The sequence below is a fragment of the Mytilus galloprovincialis genome, chromosome 1, assembly GCF_965363235.1.
Source record: "Mytilus galloprovincialis chromosome 1, xbMytGall1.hap1.1, whole genome shotgun sequence".
NCBI lineage: Eukaryota > Metazoa > Mollusca > Bivalvia > Mytilida > Mytilidae > Mytilus > Mytilus galloprovincialis.
In genome coordinates this window covers 94,456,729-94,479,509 of record NC_134838.1, presented here as the reverse complement: position 1 = coordinate 94,479,509, position 22,781 = coordinate 94,456,729, and the positions used below count along the sequence as shown (strand labels likewise).

The 22,781-nt window shown below is 32.1% G+C and overlaps 1 protein-coding gene across 1 annotated transcript; it reads left to right on the top strand.

The window, feature by feature from the left end:
* The first annotated feature begins 2,366 nt into the window (after window positions 1–2,366).
* Window positions 2,367–22,556, top strand: LOC143045481 (uncharacterized). The gene is made up of 5 exons (XM_076218011.1): window positions 2,367–2,664; window positions 5,293–5,399; window positions 15,427–15,538; window positions 16,676–16,813; window positions 17,655–22,556. The coding sequence occupies exons 1-5, from the start codon at window positions 2,443–2,445 to the stop codon at window positions 17,667–17,669; spliced, it is 594 nt and encodes a 197-aa protein (XP_076074126.1). The 5' UTR covers window positions 2,367–2,442; the 3' UTR covers window positions 17,670–22,556.
* Window positions 22,557–22,781: the final 225 nt, after the last annotated feature.

Sequence of the window (22,781 nt, the reverse complement as noted above, 5' to 3'; positions counted from 1 at the left end):
CTGCGGAGCACCTGGTTTTCCTTATCTTATCTAAAATGTTTTTAGATAATGTATGTTGGACATTTGCCAGACATGACTATGATGTCATTTTCTATTTTTATTTGCCAATAACTTTATGTAAATAACTTCATTGGAAATTTGCCAATATAAAATGTTGCTAATGAAGTTTTTTTTATTGTTTTATACAATAAACAATGTATATTCACTTTTACTACCAACCAATCTTTACCATTCAGTGATAACAAGCACTTTATTTTACATTTTAATATTTTATGATGTATTTAAAAGAGTAGTTATTGTTGCAAACTCCATTAGAAATATGAATTGATATCAGTTTTGGAAAAAGGGAAACAGGGATGTGAAAAAAAGGGGGGGGGGGTAAATTTTTCTCATTTCAGATTTCATAAATAAAAAGAAAATTTCTTCAAACATTTTTTTGAGAGGATTAATATTCAACAGCATAGTGAATTGCTCAAAGGCAAAAAAAAAAAAAAAAGTTTTTTTCTTTGTTCTGATGTTATGCTATTGTTTCAGAAAAAGGGAGAAGGTTTGGATCCATTAAAACGTTTAATCCCGCTGCAAATGTTTGCACCTGTCCTAAGTCAGGAATCTGATGTACAGTAGTTGGCGTTTGTTTATGTAATATATACGTGTTTCTCGTTTCTCGTTTGGTTATATAGATTAGACCGTTGGTTTTCCCGTTTGAATGGTTTTACACTAGTAATTTTGGGGCCCTTTATAGCTTGTTGTTCGGTGTGAGCCAAGGCTCCGTGTTGAAGGCCGTACTTTAACCTATAATGGTTTACTTTTTAAATTGTTATTTGTATGGAGAGTTGTCTCCTTGGCACTCACACCACATCTTCCTATATCTATATATTAGACCACATTCATTCTGTGTCAGAAACCTATGCTGTGGCAACTATTTAATTTTAGATTTCAAAAGTTTGAAGAAGAAATCTTTAATTGATTTGTAAAATCTTGACATTTGTTTTGTGTGAAAAAAAACCATGTAATGTCAAAAATTTGATCACAATCCAAATTCAGAGCTGTATCACGCTTGAATGTTTTGTCCATACTTGCCCCAACTGTTCAGGGTTCGACCTCTGCGGTCGTATAAAGCTGCGCCCTGCGGAGCACCTGGTTTTTAATGAGTTAATCAGCATCTTGATCATGAACAATTGTGCTCACATCTGATACACCTATTCCTAATTTGTCTGATTTTGAACCATCAAAGCTTTCAATCAAATTAATGCCGTTTTTAAATATCTTTTGAGTGAGACCTTGAACTTGTGTTTCTAAATTGTGAAAAACAGACCCTACATTGAAATCTTGTCTAGCCATTTTGAGAAATTAAATAAAGAGTATCAAATAAAAAGTCACTTTACCTTAATATCCTTTGGTCACAGTTAACCAAAAATAACCACATGTAACACAACACATGGAATAGTAGTGTATTAAAGCCCGTCTGGACCAGTGTCCATAACAGACCATCTCCCCTATACAGTCAAATACATAAGTATATATACAGAATATAAACAGTGTCAAGGTTTCTATTAATTTGACCATTATGTCACCACCTGGTCTGCAAGTAAACATGTTATATGCAACCCAGCAGTCAATTGAACAACCTTTTACAAGGTCATGTTTTTCTTAATAGATATTCCCCTGTATTTATTTTATTCAATTTAATAAACATTTTGAGAATATATAATCATAAATATAAATATATATTTATATATATATTTTAAGCCCATCATATTGTCACATTCCTCCCTTTCTTAAGAAATATAATTTTATATTTTATTTAAAATCGGTGACAATATGAATGCTTGCAAATTTCCCTAAAAACAACAAAAATATTCATAAATAAAATCATTTGGCAAAAGTTCAACAACATCTAAATGTTCAGCAATGTATAGTTCATACAATTCTTGTGTGAATAACTAAGTTCGTAACATCAAATATCGGAACTTCTTATTTTAAGAAAAAGGCGCAACCATCAACTGCGGACCGTCTTCATAACCCCGACTCCAGTGAACTGCTCCTCTGATCGTCGTTGTCAACTCCAACAATCCATTTGTTTATCTGCAACGCCCGTCATTTAGAAGTACTGCAATTACTCCGACCGGCATGTGATCCACCATCCGTCATTGAAAACTCCAACCTGCATGTGATCCACCATCCGTCGTTGAAAACTCCGACCTGCATGTGATCCACCATCCGTCGATGATAACTCCGACCTGCATGTGATCCACCATCCATCGTTGAAAACTCTGACCTGCATGTGATCCACCCTCTGTCGTTGAAAACTCCAACCTGCATGTGATCCACCATCCGTCGTTTATAACTCTGACCTGCATGTGATCCACCATCCGTCGTTGAAAACTCCGACCTGCATATATATATATTTTAAGCCAATCATATTGTCACATTAATTCAGACATGATGGTAAAGCATAAGGCTTTTATGATGTCCACCTTACTTGATAATTTTTGTTTCTTGCTTCCACAGGACTATGCCGACAAATACACAACCTATAAAGTCAACAACATTGACATAAGCACGGAAACGGCGGATGGCAAGGATACTTTCCATTCTATGACTAAAGCTGTTTTCCAACTGCAGACTGAAATGACAGATTCAACCGCTGTACATGCTGAACAGGTAAAAATTAAACGAGGATAGGAAAAAGCTCTACCGGTCGACAAGCAGACAATGTCTTTGATAAACTGTGTACCATTCAACAAGCAAAAAGAGCGTCATGAGTCTCCCTGTCGTGAGAATGCATATAGTGACATACAATGTTGTTCTGAAAGTTGAGAAGCTTCTTTAGACTCCGTCTGCGACTTCTGTTCAGAGAAGTTATTAAATTTCCAATGGAACTTGAAGAAGAAATTAAACAAGCAATCCCTTTCTAGACTGGTCTCAGAATCACTTCCTTGTCGGACACTTGTTACCTATGCACCAGTTGTTGACTCGAAGCAAAGCGATATGTCACCCGTTTATACAACAATGAAGAAACGTATGGACATTTCAAATGAAGTAGGACAGGACTTTGCAATACAGACGTTTGATCAACAACTTTACACAGTTGTCAGGAATATGACAGTTCTTTTCCATTCGTTTTTGATGTGTTTTGTCATTTGATTTTGCCATGTGATTATGGACTTTCCAATTAGATTTTCCTCTGAGTTCAGTATTTTTGTGATTTTTACTGTTCACAACAAGTGAAATTATCTATGTCGAAGGTTTTTCAATCCCATATTTTGAGGCTTGGTGGATTTCACACACTTTCTTGTTTTATAGCTTGTATTGGAAAATTGTGGGCAGATGGAGGTCTTCGGGATCTTATAGTTGATTCTGGTGTTTATGCCGGATGCACTGTTGACCAGATGCTCTTAGGGAAATAGTTTTACAGATCAGTTCGAGATTTTACACTCGTATATGAAGCATTACGATCGTTATGGTTTGCTTCGTTTTTCAGATGGTGTGAATCAAATGATGGTATTGATGTATTGATGCAATACCAAAGGATGTATGGGTAATGCTGTCCGAATGTCAAGCAAAGTTTTCAGATGAATCAGAATCTTACAAAGATGTACTAAGGAGCTAACCCATCTGTATACCACTAATGTATTACCATTAACAGTTAGATTCAGGAACTAGGGATATCTCGAGTCCCCGACATTTAAGTACTGGGATACATTCCTGAACACGGATGAAGTAATGCTCCAAAACATTTGTGCAGAACGGGAGAGTTTGTGGTCATTGCATTTACATACTACTACTGATATGTTGCCATACTTTTTCATAACCAACAGAACAAATTACTCCAGACGGACCCCGGTTTATATTCTTGATATGCTTGATATCCCTCATAGAGTCCAATCAGCATTTGATTCTGGTGCATTGCAATTCACCAGAAAATCGCCAAGTCTGCTATTGGATCGCCTCTGCAGTCTGCTTGTAGAGAAGGAAAGTGTTGTCTTGAACCTGTCTTGTTTGAAGGTCAAATGGCATCTTACTTCCTTCAAGATTTGGTGTGTACGTGCAAAGGAAAATCAGTTTGCAGTAAAAGAGGGACGAAAGATACCAAAGGGACACTCAAACTCATAAATCTAAAATAAACTGACAACGCCATCGCTAAAAATGTAAAAGACAAACAGACAATAGCACACATGACACAACATAGAAAACTAACGAATAAACAACACAAACCCAACCAAAAAACTAGGGGTGATCTCAGGTGCTCCGGAAGGGTAAGCAGATCCTGCTCCACATGTGGCCCCAGTAAAAGTTGTGTGTGTTTTGAACAGAACTTGTCCTGTACTGACAACAATGTCAAGCATCAGACCTTTGTAAAAATATCAATACACACCTGACAGATATAGATGATGATGATGATGCTTGACCTGACCTATTTACGTCTTAACAATGCTAATTCATATTATAAACTTGTTTTGCCTTCAGTTGTTGTCCACTTTTTCTGTTATTTTAATATATGTTTAGTTTACTTTGACACTGAAGCTATTTCCGTTTTAATGATAGGACAATTGGGACATTACGAATGTTAAAAAACGTCAAAAAAACAAAACGTTGATATGATCCTAATATATTGCATAAACCTTATATGAATACATTTTGATTGTACAACAAACATATTGATGACTGTTTTTTTACTAAAATAACCATCATGACCATTGCAACTGAAATCAATTAAATCAACTTTCATCCCTCCATTACCTGACTTTAAACTTTTGTATAGTAGCAAGTAGTGTTCAGACTTCATTTTGATGGAAAAAAAATATTACCGAAGTTCAAGGTAATCCTTGTATGGAAACTAAATGAAGTCATAAATAAACAAAATGTATCATATAACGGAAAACGTCAATTTTAACATTAAAAATGATGTATTTGAAAAAAATATGGTATTCCCAACAGGCTGCACATATGCTAAATGAAATGTTGTCCTCTGTTTGTTCAATATGTTTAATGTTCCTAAGTTTAGCCCAAAATTGTCAGTAAAGGCAAAATTTTGTAATATTCTATTGTTGACCTTTGACCTCAATTATGCAAAATTTCGACCACTTCTCATGCTTACGGCATCATTAATATGAAAGTTGACAATTTTATCTTTTCAATAATATATAATTTAGCCGTGTGTTCGGTGTATGCATTAAAAAAAATATTTTATGATTGTACCGCTGGTCCAAATTAGCAGTAGCTTACAGTTTCACTTGTTTATGAAGTATTTAAATGTGTTAACTATATATTATTATGTTTTTCTTTCAGAAAACTCACAATGCCAGTGCTATAGTAGCTGTGTTTGTGATTGTTGCTTTAATAGTAACAATTATGGTGGGATTCTTTGTTTATAAATATATCATATTACGGAAACAGTAAGTATAATGTGTACATAAACAAGTAAACAAAACTTACGTGTTTCATGGAACCCCCAGTAAAAACTATGAATGAAAAATTGTATTGTTAAGATGATTATTTGTTTATCTGTCGGTATTTTGTGATATTTAGATTTACTTATATTTATAAGCAATCAAACTTGATTAACATCTTCAAGTCTGTAAATACTTTTATAAAAAACATTCATTTGATCTATTCAAATGTGAGATTTATTAACTATTTACCAAATGTTTGGAATTTACATTTGTCACTCAGGTCATCTGGCCTTGATTAAGAAAACGCTAATCACCATAAAAATTACATAAATCCTGAAAATCACCACGCAAACTTGGCATTTGATGAATAAACAGTACCTATCAACTTTAACCAATGTATTTTGTTATTAATATTTTTATTATTATACAAGTGTGGACACAGATGAGTGTGGATAGAATGTTTGGATGTTTGACAGTGTTTTATGATAAATGTAGTTCTATGATTTTCCTATATGTGTTGTTAACTGTGTTGCACGATGACAACCAACCGGAGCATTAGGAGTATTGTTTATTTTATATTTAGTTTAGTTTTTATGTTCAAGACAGGCATGGAAGAGACACTAATTGCATTAGTTACCAAATGATTATGATAGAATATGTTCCACATCTTTGATTTTGGATACATTTTATAGTTAGGAGAGCAACACATAATAGGTTCAATTTTTCGTGATTTTTTTAAATTGGGAGATGCCATCAGAGATATGATATCTGAGAACATGATATAAGGAGCCTGTAATTCAGTGGTTGTCGTTTGTTTATGTGTTACATATTCGTTTTTTCTTTATTTTTTGTACACAAATAAGCCTGTTATTTTTCTACTTTGAATTGTTTCACATTGTCATTTCGAGACCTTTTATAGCCGACTATGCTGCATTAGCTTTGCTCATTGTTGAAGGTTGTGCGGCGACCTGTAATTGTTAATTTCTATGTCATTTTGGTCTGTTGTGGAGAATTGTCTCATTGGCAATCATATCACATCTTTTTTAATATGTATTTGCTAACTATTTGTATGGTTCTATTTATATATACTGAGTGCCAATGAAAACGCAACACTTGGTTTCTCAAAAATAAAATTTATATTAGAAATCATAATCTTTCAAACTGAATTGTTCTTGAAAATTAACAATTCTAACAATAGATCGATATCAAACAAAAATGTTTCATTGTCATCTTTCGGGCGCAATAGATAAACGAAACATCCAATGTCGAATCATCAAATCACAGTCCTAACTAAAAATGTTACAACCCCGTTGTGCAGCGCAATCTCGACAGCGCCGTGGAATTGATCATCCCGGACGTTTAATGTGATCTCGGGGAATGTTATTCCACTTGTCCTGTAAAGCAAACTCAAGCTGACTTTATGATATTGGTGGTGGTTTTCATCGTCTAAACCATGTCAAATCTGATGCAAAATTTGCTCTATCGGACCTAAATCTGGCGAAACGCATGACTTTTGGCCAAGGCTGGTGCCAAACGTCTATGTAACCACCACTGATGATTTTTGGTACATAATAAATGATTTTTGGTCTAAAGAATTCGATGTTTACACCAGACAGCCGTTTAGATGTCGACTGTGGTCCTCTTTAACCGTTGAATTTCTGCGCAAATAGTGCTTTACTGAAATTGCTCCATAGGATCTACCGTGCCCACCATTGAACTCACGTGACCTTTGGACATCCATCAGAGTCGATATCGGATATGTTAAAGACCAAATGTATCGGTTTTACTGAGCGTTTCTTGCTTTTTGAACCCCGGGATGTGGCTTATCATTAACTGATCCATTTTTGTTGAATTTGTGGATGATTTGGGTTATTGTATGCTGTGAAAGGCTTCATTGGATCATGCCCGAAACTGCATGTCGCTGGTTGTCAGAAAGTCCTGGCATTTACTCAGATGTTTATTGCAGTTTCCTTACAATAAGGGCGGGAAAATTCATGACATTAGCCAAGCTTTAAATGACAAAATCGTGAAAATGGTGCGTATGTTGAAAAGCGGTGAACTCGGTTTATGTCCGTTCAAAATAACCCTTACTTTGCATTTGTTCCAAAAATCACCCAACCCTAAAGTTGTAGACAATTGTCTTTAAAGTCATTTTCAACCAACTTTACAAAGTTCTAATATAAAATAAATAAAAATTATCAGACTTTTTTGAAAAACAAAAGTGTTGCGTTTTCATTGGCACTCAGTATATCTTTGTGGTGGCTTGTCAGTATCATTAGTAAAACACCTTAAAATGTTGAATTGATCCTCAGATTAGAAGACATTTATTGGTTTTTAGTAATGACAATGCCTAACATGATGCTTGGGCCTGATGAGCTAGAAAGTAAGCTTCTGTGCTGTTTTCTATCAATTCTTTGATAATATCTCCTTCAAAGCTGGTGAAAGCAAAACAATTTTGGTCAATGGACAAATAATGTTTGGTTCAAACAGAAAAAAATGCTTTTATCTCCCTGTTACTTACATTGTACATAGAAATGATAATACTTGGAGACATCCTTGTACATGAGAGTTGTCTGTAAAATCTTTATTTCACAACGAATGAATTGCATAACAATGAACTGAGCTCAAAGCAAAGCACTTTAATAATACACTTTGACCGAGAGCTCAATCCAGTGATATACTTTGTACTACAGGTCCTTCATGAACATCCATCAACCAGAACCATATCTCAATAACATGCCATTCTACATGGTTGGATCAGAAGTCCTGAAAAAGACATGATTTTTTTTTTTATTGTATTTAAAGTATATATGCATACATGTAGGTTAAAACTTTCACAAATTGGTGGTATAATCATTCAGTGTCTGGCAACTATCAATCGCTTCATGCACAAACTGATATAGGTTGAGCATGAGTGCCCCTCTGTTGGAAATAAAAATATACCTCCACCTAATTTTAGTCAACTGATGAAGAAACATTCAAAACTATAAAATGTTATCAAAGACTTGTCAGTGTCTATATATAGCTAGTCACCATCGCCACTGAATCAGTGATATATGTACACATAAATACATGTAAGACTAAAATTAAAGTACATATATAAGACTAAAACTGACATTCGGTCTTTACCTTCATTCCCTAAGTCGTGTTCAAATCTGATTCATGATAAAATAAAAATTATAACCAATGAAATCAAAGGTAAATTAAGAGCCCCCCCCCCCCCTTGTCTGGAAAAAAAATGGCTGATTATTTAGAGAACCACTGGATCATGATCAGAGTGGTCCCTCTCTTAGGCAGTCAGTGGGCCCCCACTTATGAAAATTTCTGGATTCGCCACTGGAAATATCCCTCTAATAGACTAGCGTTTAAATCCCAGTTTTCTAATATGGTAGCTAGGTGGAACCTAAAACTAAAAAATATTTTAAAAATATTTTAAAAATATTTCAAATGCATGTACATGTGATAATATAAATTCTCCAAATTTCACTGTATTTTCCCTTTTGATGTTTTTCAACTACAGCCAGTTTGGTGTGGGTTGATGTTTGATTGTTGTACATGTTATATATCGACATGAGATTTGTTTATATACATACAACGCAAAGAAATTGTTCTGGTCATATAAAAAAATGTTAAGCGTCTTAATTTTCTTCCAGTCTTAGTACCGCCTACTTAACGTTTTTTTTTGGTACAATTTTCAATAAGCACTGTTAAAGTGTGTGAATAACGTATAAATGTTAAGTTTAATAAAAGACACAAAAACTGTATTGCTATCAATTCTAAAATGAGTTTTGAGGGTGGTGTGAAGAAGCAAGCTTATTATAATTATATATGCCAATCTCTTATTATATTATTTATTGGCAACCCTTATTACCCTCGTGACACAAGTTCTATTTATTTTTCACTTTTAAGAGGAAAATAAATGACTTAGGGTTAGCGCTAAAATTAGGGTAGGTCATCAGGTAACGGTAAACAAACATATACTATTTTTTTGCCTAAGACTAGTCATTTTGCCACTGAGTTTTGAGGGCAGTGTGAAGAAGAAAGCTTATGCCAATCTCTTATTATATTATGCAAGTGTATTTCAAAAATTTTGAGGAAAATACAGCAAGATTAGAGTTAGTTTAGCATGGGCTTAGTTTATTTATAAACATAATGTAAACTTACCTAAATTTTCACTATTAACTACTGAACAGGATCCGGAACACTAACAATACTATGGTACGAAAATACTTCTAATCTGCAACACCTACTAAGAGACCAAGAAATAAAGAGAAATCAAAAAGTGAAATAAATAAGTTTGATTGCACCTTGAGTGAATAATTCTACATATTCCCAAGAATTCATTTTTTATTGAATCTTGGATTTCTAAATACCTAAATTGACTGGCTGATTAAACATACACATGTATCAATGAACTTTAATAGATCAGGTTTTCAATGATCTTTCACTATTTTGGTTTCCCTCTTACACCTCAATTGATATCAATAACCCCAAATAAGAGGCCCACAAACCATAAACTGAATACAATTTCATTAAATATCTGGGAATCCACCCCCTTTATAAGTAACGTACCACTCAGAAATATTAATCTTAAATTTATGTAAATGAAAAGTAAGCTCCATAAATAAAATTCAACAATGTGGCTAAAAATTGACCATAGATAGACAAACAATTCACTTACATTCGCATTTGAACTATGTTTTTGTTAATACAAATTAAAAGTAAACGTCATTCAGACAGCTAAGCTAATTTGAGGCGCATTGCAATTCAAATTACAATTGATGGTAGGATGTAAACCTTTTCAAATGTGAATTAAACTAATTCAAATTAGTTAATGTCAATCCAATTCAAATTAGGTGTGAACTCTGTATTATTATCAGGTAGTTTTAAAACTGAAAGATACTTTTAAGGGAAGGGAAAGAAACGGTTGAAACCATGTGTGTTACAAACACTGTTTATTCAAGTCAGAATCCTGGATCTCAAAAGCACTTTCGTAATGTCAAATGAAAACATGAATATGATAGTAATATACAAAACTATTTATTACTAAGTAAACGACATTTATTTTAGTGAAAAATCTGCATTCCAGGTGTAAATTGAGGCAAATAATATCATTGAGTGCATTTTCTTGTCAAGTGACCAGCAGACATTGAAATCTACCTTTTGAATGAAAGGAGAACTCATAAGTTGAAAATGAATGATGTAAATCTAGATTCTAATAATAGCAAAAGGGAGCTCACATTCACAACAGTTAAAGCATTGCTGAGTTAGTGAACAGAGCATTTTTCTCATTAACTTAAATCCACCTATTGGAATGGATAAAACCCGAATTTTAAGACATAAGTTATAAAATATCTGATAAAAAGCAGTACTAAGCATGCATGTTACGCTAGAAACATATTCAAAGAATACAGTTTTATAACTTCTTAATGTCATATCCAATATTTATCAAAACCTAAAGGGGAGATACATGTGTACATGCACCTTACTTCCTATTTTTTTCCGTGGATGTCAATACACCTAATTGCTATTTATTCCATACCGGATAAGTTCTAACATTACACAACTTTTTCATCCAGTTGAAGCTATCTGGGGGCCGTTGAAACAATTCACCATGCACAATACTTTTTAATGAAAACCCTTTTAACTTACCGTAAATACTTAAAACAAAATAATTTTTACTTCAATTTAATTTCGAAAAAAGTGGATCATACTATATTAAAGTTTCTTGATAATCGCTTTCTAAAGTTTTTCCTCCCTCAGCTCTCTACTGAAAAACCTCTATTTTCAGCCGCATGACCCAAACAGGAAGTTTTACATGTGACTGGTTTTGCCAGATTGGACTAAATAGCAATAAGGTGTATTTTCTGGGATTGTTGAAAACTTGCATATTCATCACTATCTGATTTTATGGGTATAACAATCCAGACAGACAAATAGCAATAAGGTGTTTAAGAAAACATGACCTAAAGCCTCCTTCATATAAGTCAAAAACTTGGGAACTCATACTGAATGGTCAAATGTGTTCAATATGAAAATTGCAGTTAAGATGGTAAAATCACAAATCAGCCGTTAACGAAATGGACTGAAAGTATGACTTTTGCGCAAATTTAAAAGGGAAACAGAGGCGGATTTAGAGGGGGGCCCGGCCCCCCCTTTTTGGGAAAAAATTTGGTTGCTTATATAAGGAATCACTGAAGCGTGACTGGAGCGGGCCCCCTCTTAGGTCAGTCAGTGGGCCCCCACATATGAAAATTCCTGGATCTGTCACTGGGAAATGACGGGGAAGGGGCAAATTAACATTCAAGCAGAGCAAATGCTGCTTAAATTAGTATGCGGGTTTTAAATATAGAGTGAAAGTGGAGTCATCTTTTTAAACTTAAGTTAAATATAACTTATGTAGACTTACCTTCTAATTCAATAAAAAAAAAACCACACACGACTCAGAACTATGTCTAATTCACTTGGACTACTAATATGCAAACCTAAAAACAAAAAGAAATATATCATAAAATAGTGATTGAAAAATTCACAACACTTTGAAAGGATAATCCAGACACGTGTTACACGGGGAGCATGTTTGTTTACAAATAATAATGTCACGTGATCGCGCACTGACCTCGCATGTTGCATCGCCCTTACAATTCACCAATACATAACCATTTTCATGCAAACATGCAACGTGAATGTGATTGGTTATCAAATAATACAAAAATAATGCATGAACCGTTGAAGAAAAAATTATTTCATCAAATAGATGGATTTTCACTTTCGACACGAATAGGTCGAGTTGACATTTCTGTCATCGGAGATAGTATTGAGATAAATGGGATAAAACGGACCGTCAAAAAGGTCTAGAGAAGTACATCAGTAGAACCTTAACATGAATACGTAATACTTACAAAAAATTCTCTAATTGATAAACTATATGACTAAAATTTCACGAAAATAACAATAAATAATTTTGTTCTTCGTGATGAAACTGCTTAAATTGGCGCGAAAAAATATTCTTACTCCTACTGCTTCACGTAAAAAAAATGTATAGAATTGAATTCGACTACAGTTCAGCATAAAAAAACGTGAATATGCAAAAGTCTGATAATATGTTAATGAAAAAGTGTATAAATTTTCGTAAACGAAGTTACCTGTATACTTCACGGCCCGGCCCCCCCTTTTTGGGAAAAAATTTGGTTGCTTATATAAGGAATCACTGAAGCGTGACTGGAGCGGGCCCCCTCTTAGGTCAGTCAGTGGGCCCCCACATATGAAAATTCCTGGATCCGTCACTGGGAAATGACGGGGAAGGGGCAAATTAACATTCAAGCAGAGCAAATGCTGTTTAAATTAGTATGCGGGTTTTAAATATAGAGTGAAAGTGGAGTCATCTTTTTAAACTTAAGTTAAATATAACTTATGTAGACTTACCTTCTAATTCAATAAAAAAAAAACCACACACGACTCAGAACTATGTCTAATTCACTTGGACTACTAATATGCAAACCTAAAAACAAAAAGAAATATATCATAAAATAGTGATTGAAAAATTCACAACACTTTGAAAGGATAATCCAGACACGTGTTACACGGGGAGCATGTTTGTTTACAAATAATAATGTCACGTGATCGCGCACTGACCTCGCATGTTGCATCGCCCTTACAATTCACCAATACATAACCATTTTCATGCAAACATGCAATGTGAATGTGATTGGTTATCAAATAATACAAAAATAATGCATGAACCGTTGAAGAAAAAATTATTTCATCAAATAGATGGATTTTCACTTTCGACACGAATAGGTCGAGTTGACATTTCTGTCATCGGAGATAGTATTGAGATAAATGGGATAAAACGGACCGTCAAAAAGGTCTAGAGAAGCACATCAGTAGAACCTTAACATAAATAAGTAATACTTACAAAAAATTCTCTAATTGATAAACTATATGACTAAAATTTCACGAAAATAACAATAAATAATTTTGTTCTTCGTGATGAAACTGCTTAAATTGGCGCGAAAAAATATTCTTACTCCTACTGCTTCACGTAAAAAAAATGTATAGAATTGAATTCGACTACAGTTCAGCATAAAAAAACGTGAATATGCAAAAGTCTGATAATATGTTAATGAAAAAGTGTATAAATTTTCGTAAACGAAGTTACCTGTATACTTCACGGCCCGGCCCCCCCTTTTTGGGAAAAAATTTGGTTGCTTATATAAGGAATCACTGAAGCGTGACTGGAGCGGGCCCCCTCTTAGGTCAGTCAGTGGGCCCCCACATATGAAAATTCCTGGATCCGTCACTGGGAAATGACGGGGAAGGGGCAAATTAACATTCAAGCAGAGCAAATGCTGTTTAAATTAGTATGCGGGTTTTAAATATAGAGTGAAAGTGGAGTCATCTTTTTAAACTTAAGTTAAATATAACTTATGTAGACTTACCTTCTAATTCAATAAAAAAAAAAAACACACACGACTCAGAACTATGTCTAATTCACTTGGACTACTAATATGCAAACCTAAAAACAAAAAGAAATATATCATAAAATAGTGATTGAAAAATTCACAACACTTTGAAAGGATAATCCAGACACGTGTTACACGGGGAGCATGTTTGTTTACAAATAATAATGTCACGTGATCGCGCACTGACCTCGCATGTTGCATCGCCCTTACAATTCACCAATACATAACCATTTTCATGCAAACATGCAACGTGAATGTGATTGGTTATCAAATAATACAAAAATAATGCATGAACCGTTGAAGAAAAAATTATTTCATCAAATAGATGGATTTTCACTTTCGACACGAATAGGTCGAGTTGACATTTCTGTCATCGGAGTAGTATTGAGATAAATGGGATAAAACGGACCGTCAAAAAGGTCTAGAGAAGCACATCAGCAGAACCTTAACATGAATAAGTAATACTTACAAAAAATTCTCTAATTGATAAACTATATGACTAAAATTTCACGAAAATAACAATAAATAATTTTGTTCTTCGTGATGAAACTGCTAAATTGGCGCGAAAAAATATTCTTACTCCTACTGCTTCACGTAAAAAAAAATGTATAGAATTGAATTCGACTACAGTTCAGCATAAAAAAAAACGTGAATATGCAAAAGTCTGATAATATGTTAATGAAAAAGTGTGTATAAATTTTCGTAAACGAAGTTACCTGTATACTTCACCAAGAACTACATTTGAGCGCAAAGATCGTATGTGTGATTCGGCTTATGTAACAATCGTCAATCGGAACTACTCGGCTATTCACTTCGTGCAACCAGAAAGGCCGAGTAGTTCCGATTGGTAACAAAGTACAACATGATTAATGGAATTTTTTGCGTTGCTATTAAATCATTGAAACCACGTGATTGAGGCCATCTATTTTTATTGCGGGTTCCACATATCTAAATCGGAATTATAGAAAAAATGGAATTTTGTGAGCAGAATCAAAACAGAAATGATGAACACTGCAACATTTCCATCAAAATAAAAATAGGATGGAGGATCTGTGTATTCACATTATTTGTAAAACTCTCCTTCTTCCTGTGAAGCGTGTGCTTTACATCGAGGCTTATTATGCTAAGCATCGACGCCACAGTACTTCAACCAATCAGACAATGTTTATTTGGGGCATTCTATCTAATTTTACTCAGATTTTGGAATATTTTAATCGAAATTATAGAAAAATGGAACATTGTTAGTACATATAAAATAGAAAAAGATGAATACTTTTAGCTGGAGATAATTTGGATGGGGGTTCTGTGTATTCACATTATTTGCACAACTCTCCTTACTGATGCCATATTTTGGAATTTCCGTGACCTAAATGGTTCGCGAAAATTAATATTTTTATATATAGTATAGTAAACATATAAAAAAATTTTTACTTAGAAAAACAAATAATATTTTCTTAAGTTGTTTATGATCACTGATATTGATAATTTTATCACAAATTTGTTAAATTTTATGGAGAAAACTACTTTTCACTGCTTTAAAAATAATTTGATTTTTTTTTCTTCAGTAATGTGACCTATAGATATTCATTACTAAACCAAAATGATGGTGTAAGTTATGATGATGAATTAGAAAATGCATTAACTAAAGCAGGATTATATCATGATTCAGATGATGAGGTAAATATAAATAAGAAGATTTGGTATGAGTGCCAATGAGACAACTCTCCATCCAATTCACAATGTATAAAAAGAATGGTTAAAGAAGGAATACAAGATATATGTAATTCTGGGAAAAACCTATGGCATTTTTTGCTGTTCTTCATCTTGACAGCTTTATTAACAAAAACAGAGTAGACACTATCAGAGAATTATGTGATATTTATACATTATCAATATTTTTTCACACAAGATTAAGCTTCTCAGCTACAATTTCATGGGAGGACGACAACCCTGAGATATAAAGATCTAGCCAAGAAATATCTTTGAAAGACTTTTTAAAATCTGTTTATAACTTTTTACCTACCCAAAGTCAGTATCATCAGGATCCCACTCTTCTCGACTGAAAACTATTCATTCTTGATATAATGATAAAAATAATATATGGATTATTATATAAAAAGAAAACAGATCAAAGCAAAATTTATGAACATTCTGATACATATATATATAAACAGTACTACAATGAATGAACAATTTAGTAAATAGGTTGTAAATTAATGGTTTCCAAAAGTTTTCCTATAGGCGCTGTAATTTCTTTCATGACAATATAATAAATTTGAGCTTTACTTCATTTGATTTGCATATGTTTCTGAAAAATACACATCAAATATACCAACAAATTGGAAAGTTAAAACAGGATAACTGCATGAATAAGGTAAAGGGTTTTTTTGTTGGATAATTGATTTTAGATCTGTGAATTTGTAATAAAAGTATCAAGTAATTAAGGGAGCTACCATTTGATTTTTATGGGGGGGCTAGGATGAAAAATTTTGTCTTGCATTTTTTTTTTTTGCTGTAATCTCTGTCCTGCCTTATTATTTTTCACTCTAATCGGTCCTGTCTTTTTTTTTTTTTAGTTTATCCTGACTTTTCTTTACCTAAATTGTCGTCCTGACTTTTTTTTTTTTTGCAAGTGTCACATCCTGCCTTTTTTTTTACTCAAAACTCCTGTCCTGCCTATTTTTTTCAAATTTCATCCTAGCCCCCCATAAAAATCAAATGGTAGCTCCCTAATATGAAAATGACAACACAAATAATATTATAATATTATAATGGAAGTATTGACTGTGATTTGGAAAATGTATTTTTCATTAGGAATTAAATTCTCCTGCTGTAAAGAAACAGAATGATACAGCCAGTAATGGTGGATCACGTGTACCAAAAGAACAGAGACCATCAAGGTCAAATCAGTTACAGAGTGACATACAATCATACCATGATGATTCTGATGTGGTGAGTAAACACACAAAATACACAATAAATTGATTATGTACAAACCATCAAGGTCAACTCAGTTACAGAGTGACATACAATCATACCATGATGATTCTGATGTGGTGTGTAAACACACAAAATACACAATAAATTGATTATGTACAAACCATCAAGGTCAACTCAGTTACAGAGTGACATACAATCATACCATGATGATTCTGATGTGGTGAGTAAACACACAAAATACACAATAAATTGATTATGTACAAACCATCAAGGTCAACTCAGTTACAGAGTGACATACAATCATACCATGATGATTCTGATGTGGTGTGTAAACACACAAAATACACAATAAATTGATTATGTACAAACCATCAAGGTCAACTCAGTTACAGAGTGACATACAATCATACCATGATGATTCTGATGTGGTGAGTAAACACACAAAATACACAATTAATTGATTATGTACAAACCATCAAGGTCAACTCAGTTACAGAGTGACATACAATCATACCATGATGATTCTGATGTGGTGTGTAAACACACAAAATACACAATAAATTGATTATGTACAAACCATCAAGGTCAACTCAGTTACAGAGTGACATACAATCATACCATGATGATTCTGATGTGGTGAGTAAACACACAAAATACACAATAAATTGATTATGTACAGACCATCTTTCTAAAAAGTTATTGTACTGCAGAATTTTTTTAATCCAAAGTTTACCCTTTAGAAAAAAAAGCTATTTTCCTTCTGTTTCATGTTGATTCGAATATCTGCCATTTTAAAATTCTGTCTGCACTGGAAAAATTGTAATAACTAAGATGTTAATTTGACTAATTTTAGGACATGATACAATAGACAAACTGTGATATGGACGGAGCAGAATTCTCAACATTCCCAGATCTCATTCTCCAAAGGATGAGAAATCCAGGACAGGGAACAAACATATACAATCCCATTGATACAAATCCATTCCAGTGTTGGGATTTCATTGAATACTCTTCATTTAATTGTATAGCAATGATAATAAGTATTAAGTTATTGTTAAATGGTTATATTTGCTTTTTTTTCTTCATCTTTTTATTAATTACGAGAAGCAAAAAAGTTTTTTTTAATACTTTCAAGAAGGAGATATTAATGTTTTTATTGTTGCTCTATTTATGTTTTAAACTTGTCATTTGACAAAACAGGATAACTTCCACAACACTTTTCCCAACACTCTCTTCAGAATTAAATTTAATGTTATCAACACATTCCATAGAAAATATGACTTTATCATAATACTCTTTAGAAACTAATGTCCTTTCTTGTAAATTTTCATTGAAACAAATTCCCTTCTTAATTTTCTCAATAGAAACAATCTGCCTATCTAAACTCTCTATAGAAAAAATATGAAGACACACAGACAACCTTGGGCTAGAATAAGGTTGACAAAGAGTTAACCTTACCAAATAAGAAATTATGTTTTTCTTGACTATATTGCTTCATGTTATTCATGGTATATTTTATGCGGGACAGAAACAAATCTTTTAAGTTATATCTATAATGTTAACTGTCTTGACATTATGAAGGGGAATATTATTTTTTCTTTAACAGTTGTTTTATAAGAACCTTAAACATGGCTTTATTTAAGTGTAAAGATTATACACTTTTAAAAAGAATGTGGCATGATGGAGTTATGCATAGATATATTAATAAGAGTTCTAATATTGTTTGCAAGATAGAAATTTTGAAATTGTCTTTCATATTGTGTATGTAAAAATTGAGAAAAATGTATATATGTATGCCAAAAATTTGTTGAAAGTTAATAATTATTAGTAGCACATATGTAGGGTCATCTTAAACTGTACATGAAGTATATACTTTTGTGTACAGTTTACAAACGTGTTTAGAAGTGATCAGTGAGTGTACTAATATATAATATTCAGAACATGTCATAGTTATTGATTTTTTAGGGTGTAGAATATTCGTTATGTTATTTATAATGAAAATTCACCTGTTTTTATATGTAGTATCTTTGATACTTGATACATCTAATAATTTTGAGAAAAATAGTAGATCAATTTTATTTTAATGTAGAAAAAAAAAATAGATAATTGTTAAAATATTTCTTTAATTTGCTTATAAAATTATATTCACATTGAATTACTGCATACATAACTATACTTTATCTAATGCATATCATTTCATTATGTTTGTTTATTTAAAGACTTATTTTTTGCTTTCATTTATATAATCTTATATATACTTTAGGCTGTTCCCAAGAAATGTATATATATTCTAATTGAAGCATTTGCTTTTGGTTATATAATCCAATATATACTTTAGACGGTTCCAAAGAAATGTATATATATTCTAATTGAAGCATTTCTACTGATATATATATATACATTACGGATTACAAATGTGTCGAGGTTTGTGATTGGATAACAACACAGAGATGTCAGTATATATTCAGGAAACTGCTGGGGTAATATACGACGTTTTTATCCCCAATTGGAACCTCATAAACGTCATCATAACACCAATTACTATGTGACATAGTCAAAAGCTATACAGAACACTCAGGAATGTCAGAGGCTCACAGAGGAAAATAATGATGTGCTTCAGTCAATAATACATTTTTAATACAAAATCACACAATATACACTTTTAATACTTAAATTTAATTTTAAAAGTGTTATAATAAATTATTACATACACGATAAAATTTTGTTCACAGCAAATTAGAAAATCCTTCACGTATGCCGAACATATCATGTTGGGTGTTTAATATATGTGTTGTATATATATGTTTACTAACTAAAATTTAGCTGCTTCTAATGACTAATATATATTTTTTGGGAACAGTCGTTGTCATGTGGACAAATCTGTATCAAGTAAAAAGAATAATATATGACTTGAGATAAATCATATGATTGGCCAAATGGCTTTGGTATACATTTAATATTGCACTATGTTCACATTAGTAATAAAATGAAATCCACATTGTTTGACAATGATTACATTATGTCATAAAAAATATATACATAAGAACATCATTTCTTTATGGTCTAATGAACTCTAGTCTCTAGTTTCTTGTATATATTTTATGGTTTATTCCTAATGTGCTTCCAAACTTTAAAGTTAATGTTTTTATAATAATTGGGTAATTTGTCTAACATGTACAGTCATACCAAACCCCAACAACAGAAACTGTATTAGGTTGGTTCTATAAGATATGTAAAATTTATAGATTTCAGTATTTGTGGATTTTTTTATTGTAAGAATAGTAATTATTTGGTATGAGGCATCTTCTCTCTCCATAATTTGTGAGGACTAGCTGTATATTCTTCATGTGCCAAATAATAACAACATGCAATAAAATCAGCAATATAGTTGTTTACAAATATAACAATGTGAGAAAACTTTGATATAAATAGAGAACTTTTGGTAGGGGATAATTATTTATGCGATTTATTGCATTTTATGCATATAATTGTAAAAATATCTTATTAAAAATTTGAACAAAGTAAACTAAAAACATGCTCAAAGATTTCAAAATTTCATGGTTTGTGGGAAAAAATACTTTTGTTTTTATTTATTTATATGCTTAATGTGATTGAGATGAATGAACAAAGTTGAATGTGATGAATATATATGAATGTGTATTAGGTTTATTATTACTATATTATACTTTATTTTGAAGAGGTTTTCCTTTACATTTTATGGAATGGGCAATTCTGAACTGTTTTACAGTGTTTGAGAAAAATATGAAACTGAAGAATTTTAAATCTTGCTTCCATAATTGTTTTTAATGAACTTTATTTTTTGCTTATTACTATTTCATGTTTTTCCAAACATATCAATGTTGATCATAGTCCATGGCTTCTGGCTGTTCTATGTGCATGTCTGATTTGAGAATATAAGGCATGGAATTTACCCAGAATACAAATGTTTGAAAAATAATGTTATCTGGGGGGGAAAAAATTCAATAAATTAAAGTAAGTTGGCTAGATGTGTCCAGTAATTGCAGACAATCATTAAAGCAGGGGTCTGAAAGAACAATGCTGTTTATTTTAGACTTGCAGAGCTTCGGAGCTTTAGGTTTTATCAGTTTCATATTTTTCTTATTCACAATTGTCCAGATATGTCTAATGCTTTATGGTTTACAGAATGTCAGATGCACAATTTTCAGCTTTAAAAAAAATATTTCTGCAGCCTATTAATACTAAAACTGTTAACTAACTCTAGAAGCATAATATGTTATACTTGCCAATACATAACTCTTTAAAGAAAATGGTCTTTAACCGAAGGAGGATTTAACTGGGTTGAATAATCAAATTCATGTTGATTGTTAAATAGTTGTACATGGAAATAATAAGTTGAACTACATGGGTTTTTTTTAAAGTTTGCAATCAGGAACATTTCTAGCAATATATGTTTTTTCTCCTTTTGTTTTAAAACTAAAAATGCATTTTTTTTATGTCCAATTTATTTCACTAATTTAGTGGTATGTTTGATTTTAAAGGTTTATATGCCTTCTTCATTTGTAAACACAATGGTTTAGACTTAATGAGTTCATTTTGTTACAAATACATTTTGTTAAATTAATGAATTAAGTTAGTATTTCAGAATTATTATGTATGCTTTATACAAAATTATAAGAAAGAAATCCTAATGTGCTTCCAGATATCAAAAGAAAAAAAGAAAGCTTTAAGTTTTACTCAGGTGTTTAATTGTTTAACTGAAATAAGAATTCAAGGACACATGTTGTTAATATGGATACAGGCAATGTACCTGCTGTATTTTAAATCTACTTCATGACAAAATTTTATGAAAACTGGTAAGGGTTATACCAGTCTGTAGCTTCTAAATGAAAATATATTATATTACACTTTATTTCAGTAAGCTATTTTTCCAGTTCAAGCTACCTTGACATACATGTCCATATTTCTTACCAGTACAGCCCCATTTACCAGAAATGAATAGAAGTAGAAATTATAATAAATAAGTATGAAAGATTATTTTTTCTACTGTTTTAAAATTTAATGTATATTGAAGTAAATGATATTTTTAATTCATCAGACACACAACATTTTTATGTTAACAAAATTTATTTGTAGAAAATTACCTAGTACAATTTTGCATTAATAATTTTTCAACCATAGTTATTAAAGATTTAATTAAAGGTAGTTATTAGCTCATGTTATAGTCTGTAGAAATTTAAGACAAAATCTTCATCAATGTTCACAGTTGAACCATAAACTAGTAATTCATTTTCAAATTGTCAATTTTGTTTCTTATTTCATATGGAAAAAAATTGTTAAAGGAAACAGCACCTGTAAAGGACAAACTGTGTCCCTGTCTACGTTTTCATAACCGGTGGAAACAGCAAGTTGTAATGAGTAGGATCTGAAGATAATTTTTGTTTCCTAATTGCATTAAACATTTACAGTTAAACGGGAATGTAAAATAGCTAAACATCTCAAAAAAGATAATAATATTTTACATGCATCAAAACCATTAAAATATGCTCTTTCCTCATGGTTTGTACAGACAGGGATACAGTTTGTCCTACCTAGGTGTTGTTTCCCTTGACAGATAATTCTTTGATTGGAAACTTCAGTAATTTGAAAAAGAATATTGTCATAAAAAATAGACATAATTTTTTACTTGACATATCTGGACATAATATATAATATATTCATTTGTTTTGGTGTAAGTTAAAATGGTTTTGATTTACATTAAACATTTTCTATGCAACTTGACTTTTCTTTTATTGTGTGCTTTTTATTGATTGACTATTAGCTAACAGAAATAAAGGGATATACAATAGTTAACAGGTCAGTTAACTTTTCCATTATTTGCTCCCTCAAGGCTCTGTTCAACTTCTATTTGTGAAAAAAATGGAAATTGTCCAAATTTCTTCTTATGGCAACACCTCACACACACTAGGATGTATTCCAACGATTGTGCATTTCAAAGTGT

Bases quoted from the DNA above. Each gene is read 5' to 3' on its own strand.
- LOC143045481 (XM_076218011.1), top strand. From the start codon at position 2,443: ATGATGGTAAAGCATAAGGCTTTTATGATGTCCACCTTACTTGATAAT. The intron at 2,665-5,292 runs GTAAAAATTAAA...TTTTTCTTTCAG, and splicing joins CCGCTGTACATGCTGAACAG to AAAACTCACAATGCCAGTGC. The intron at 5,400-15,426 runs GTAAGTATAATG...TTTTTTCTTCAG, and splicing joins TATATCATATTACGGAAACA to TAATGTGACCTATAGATATT.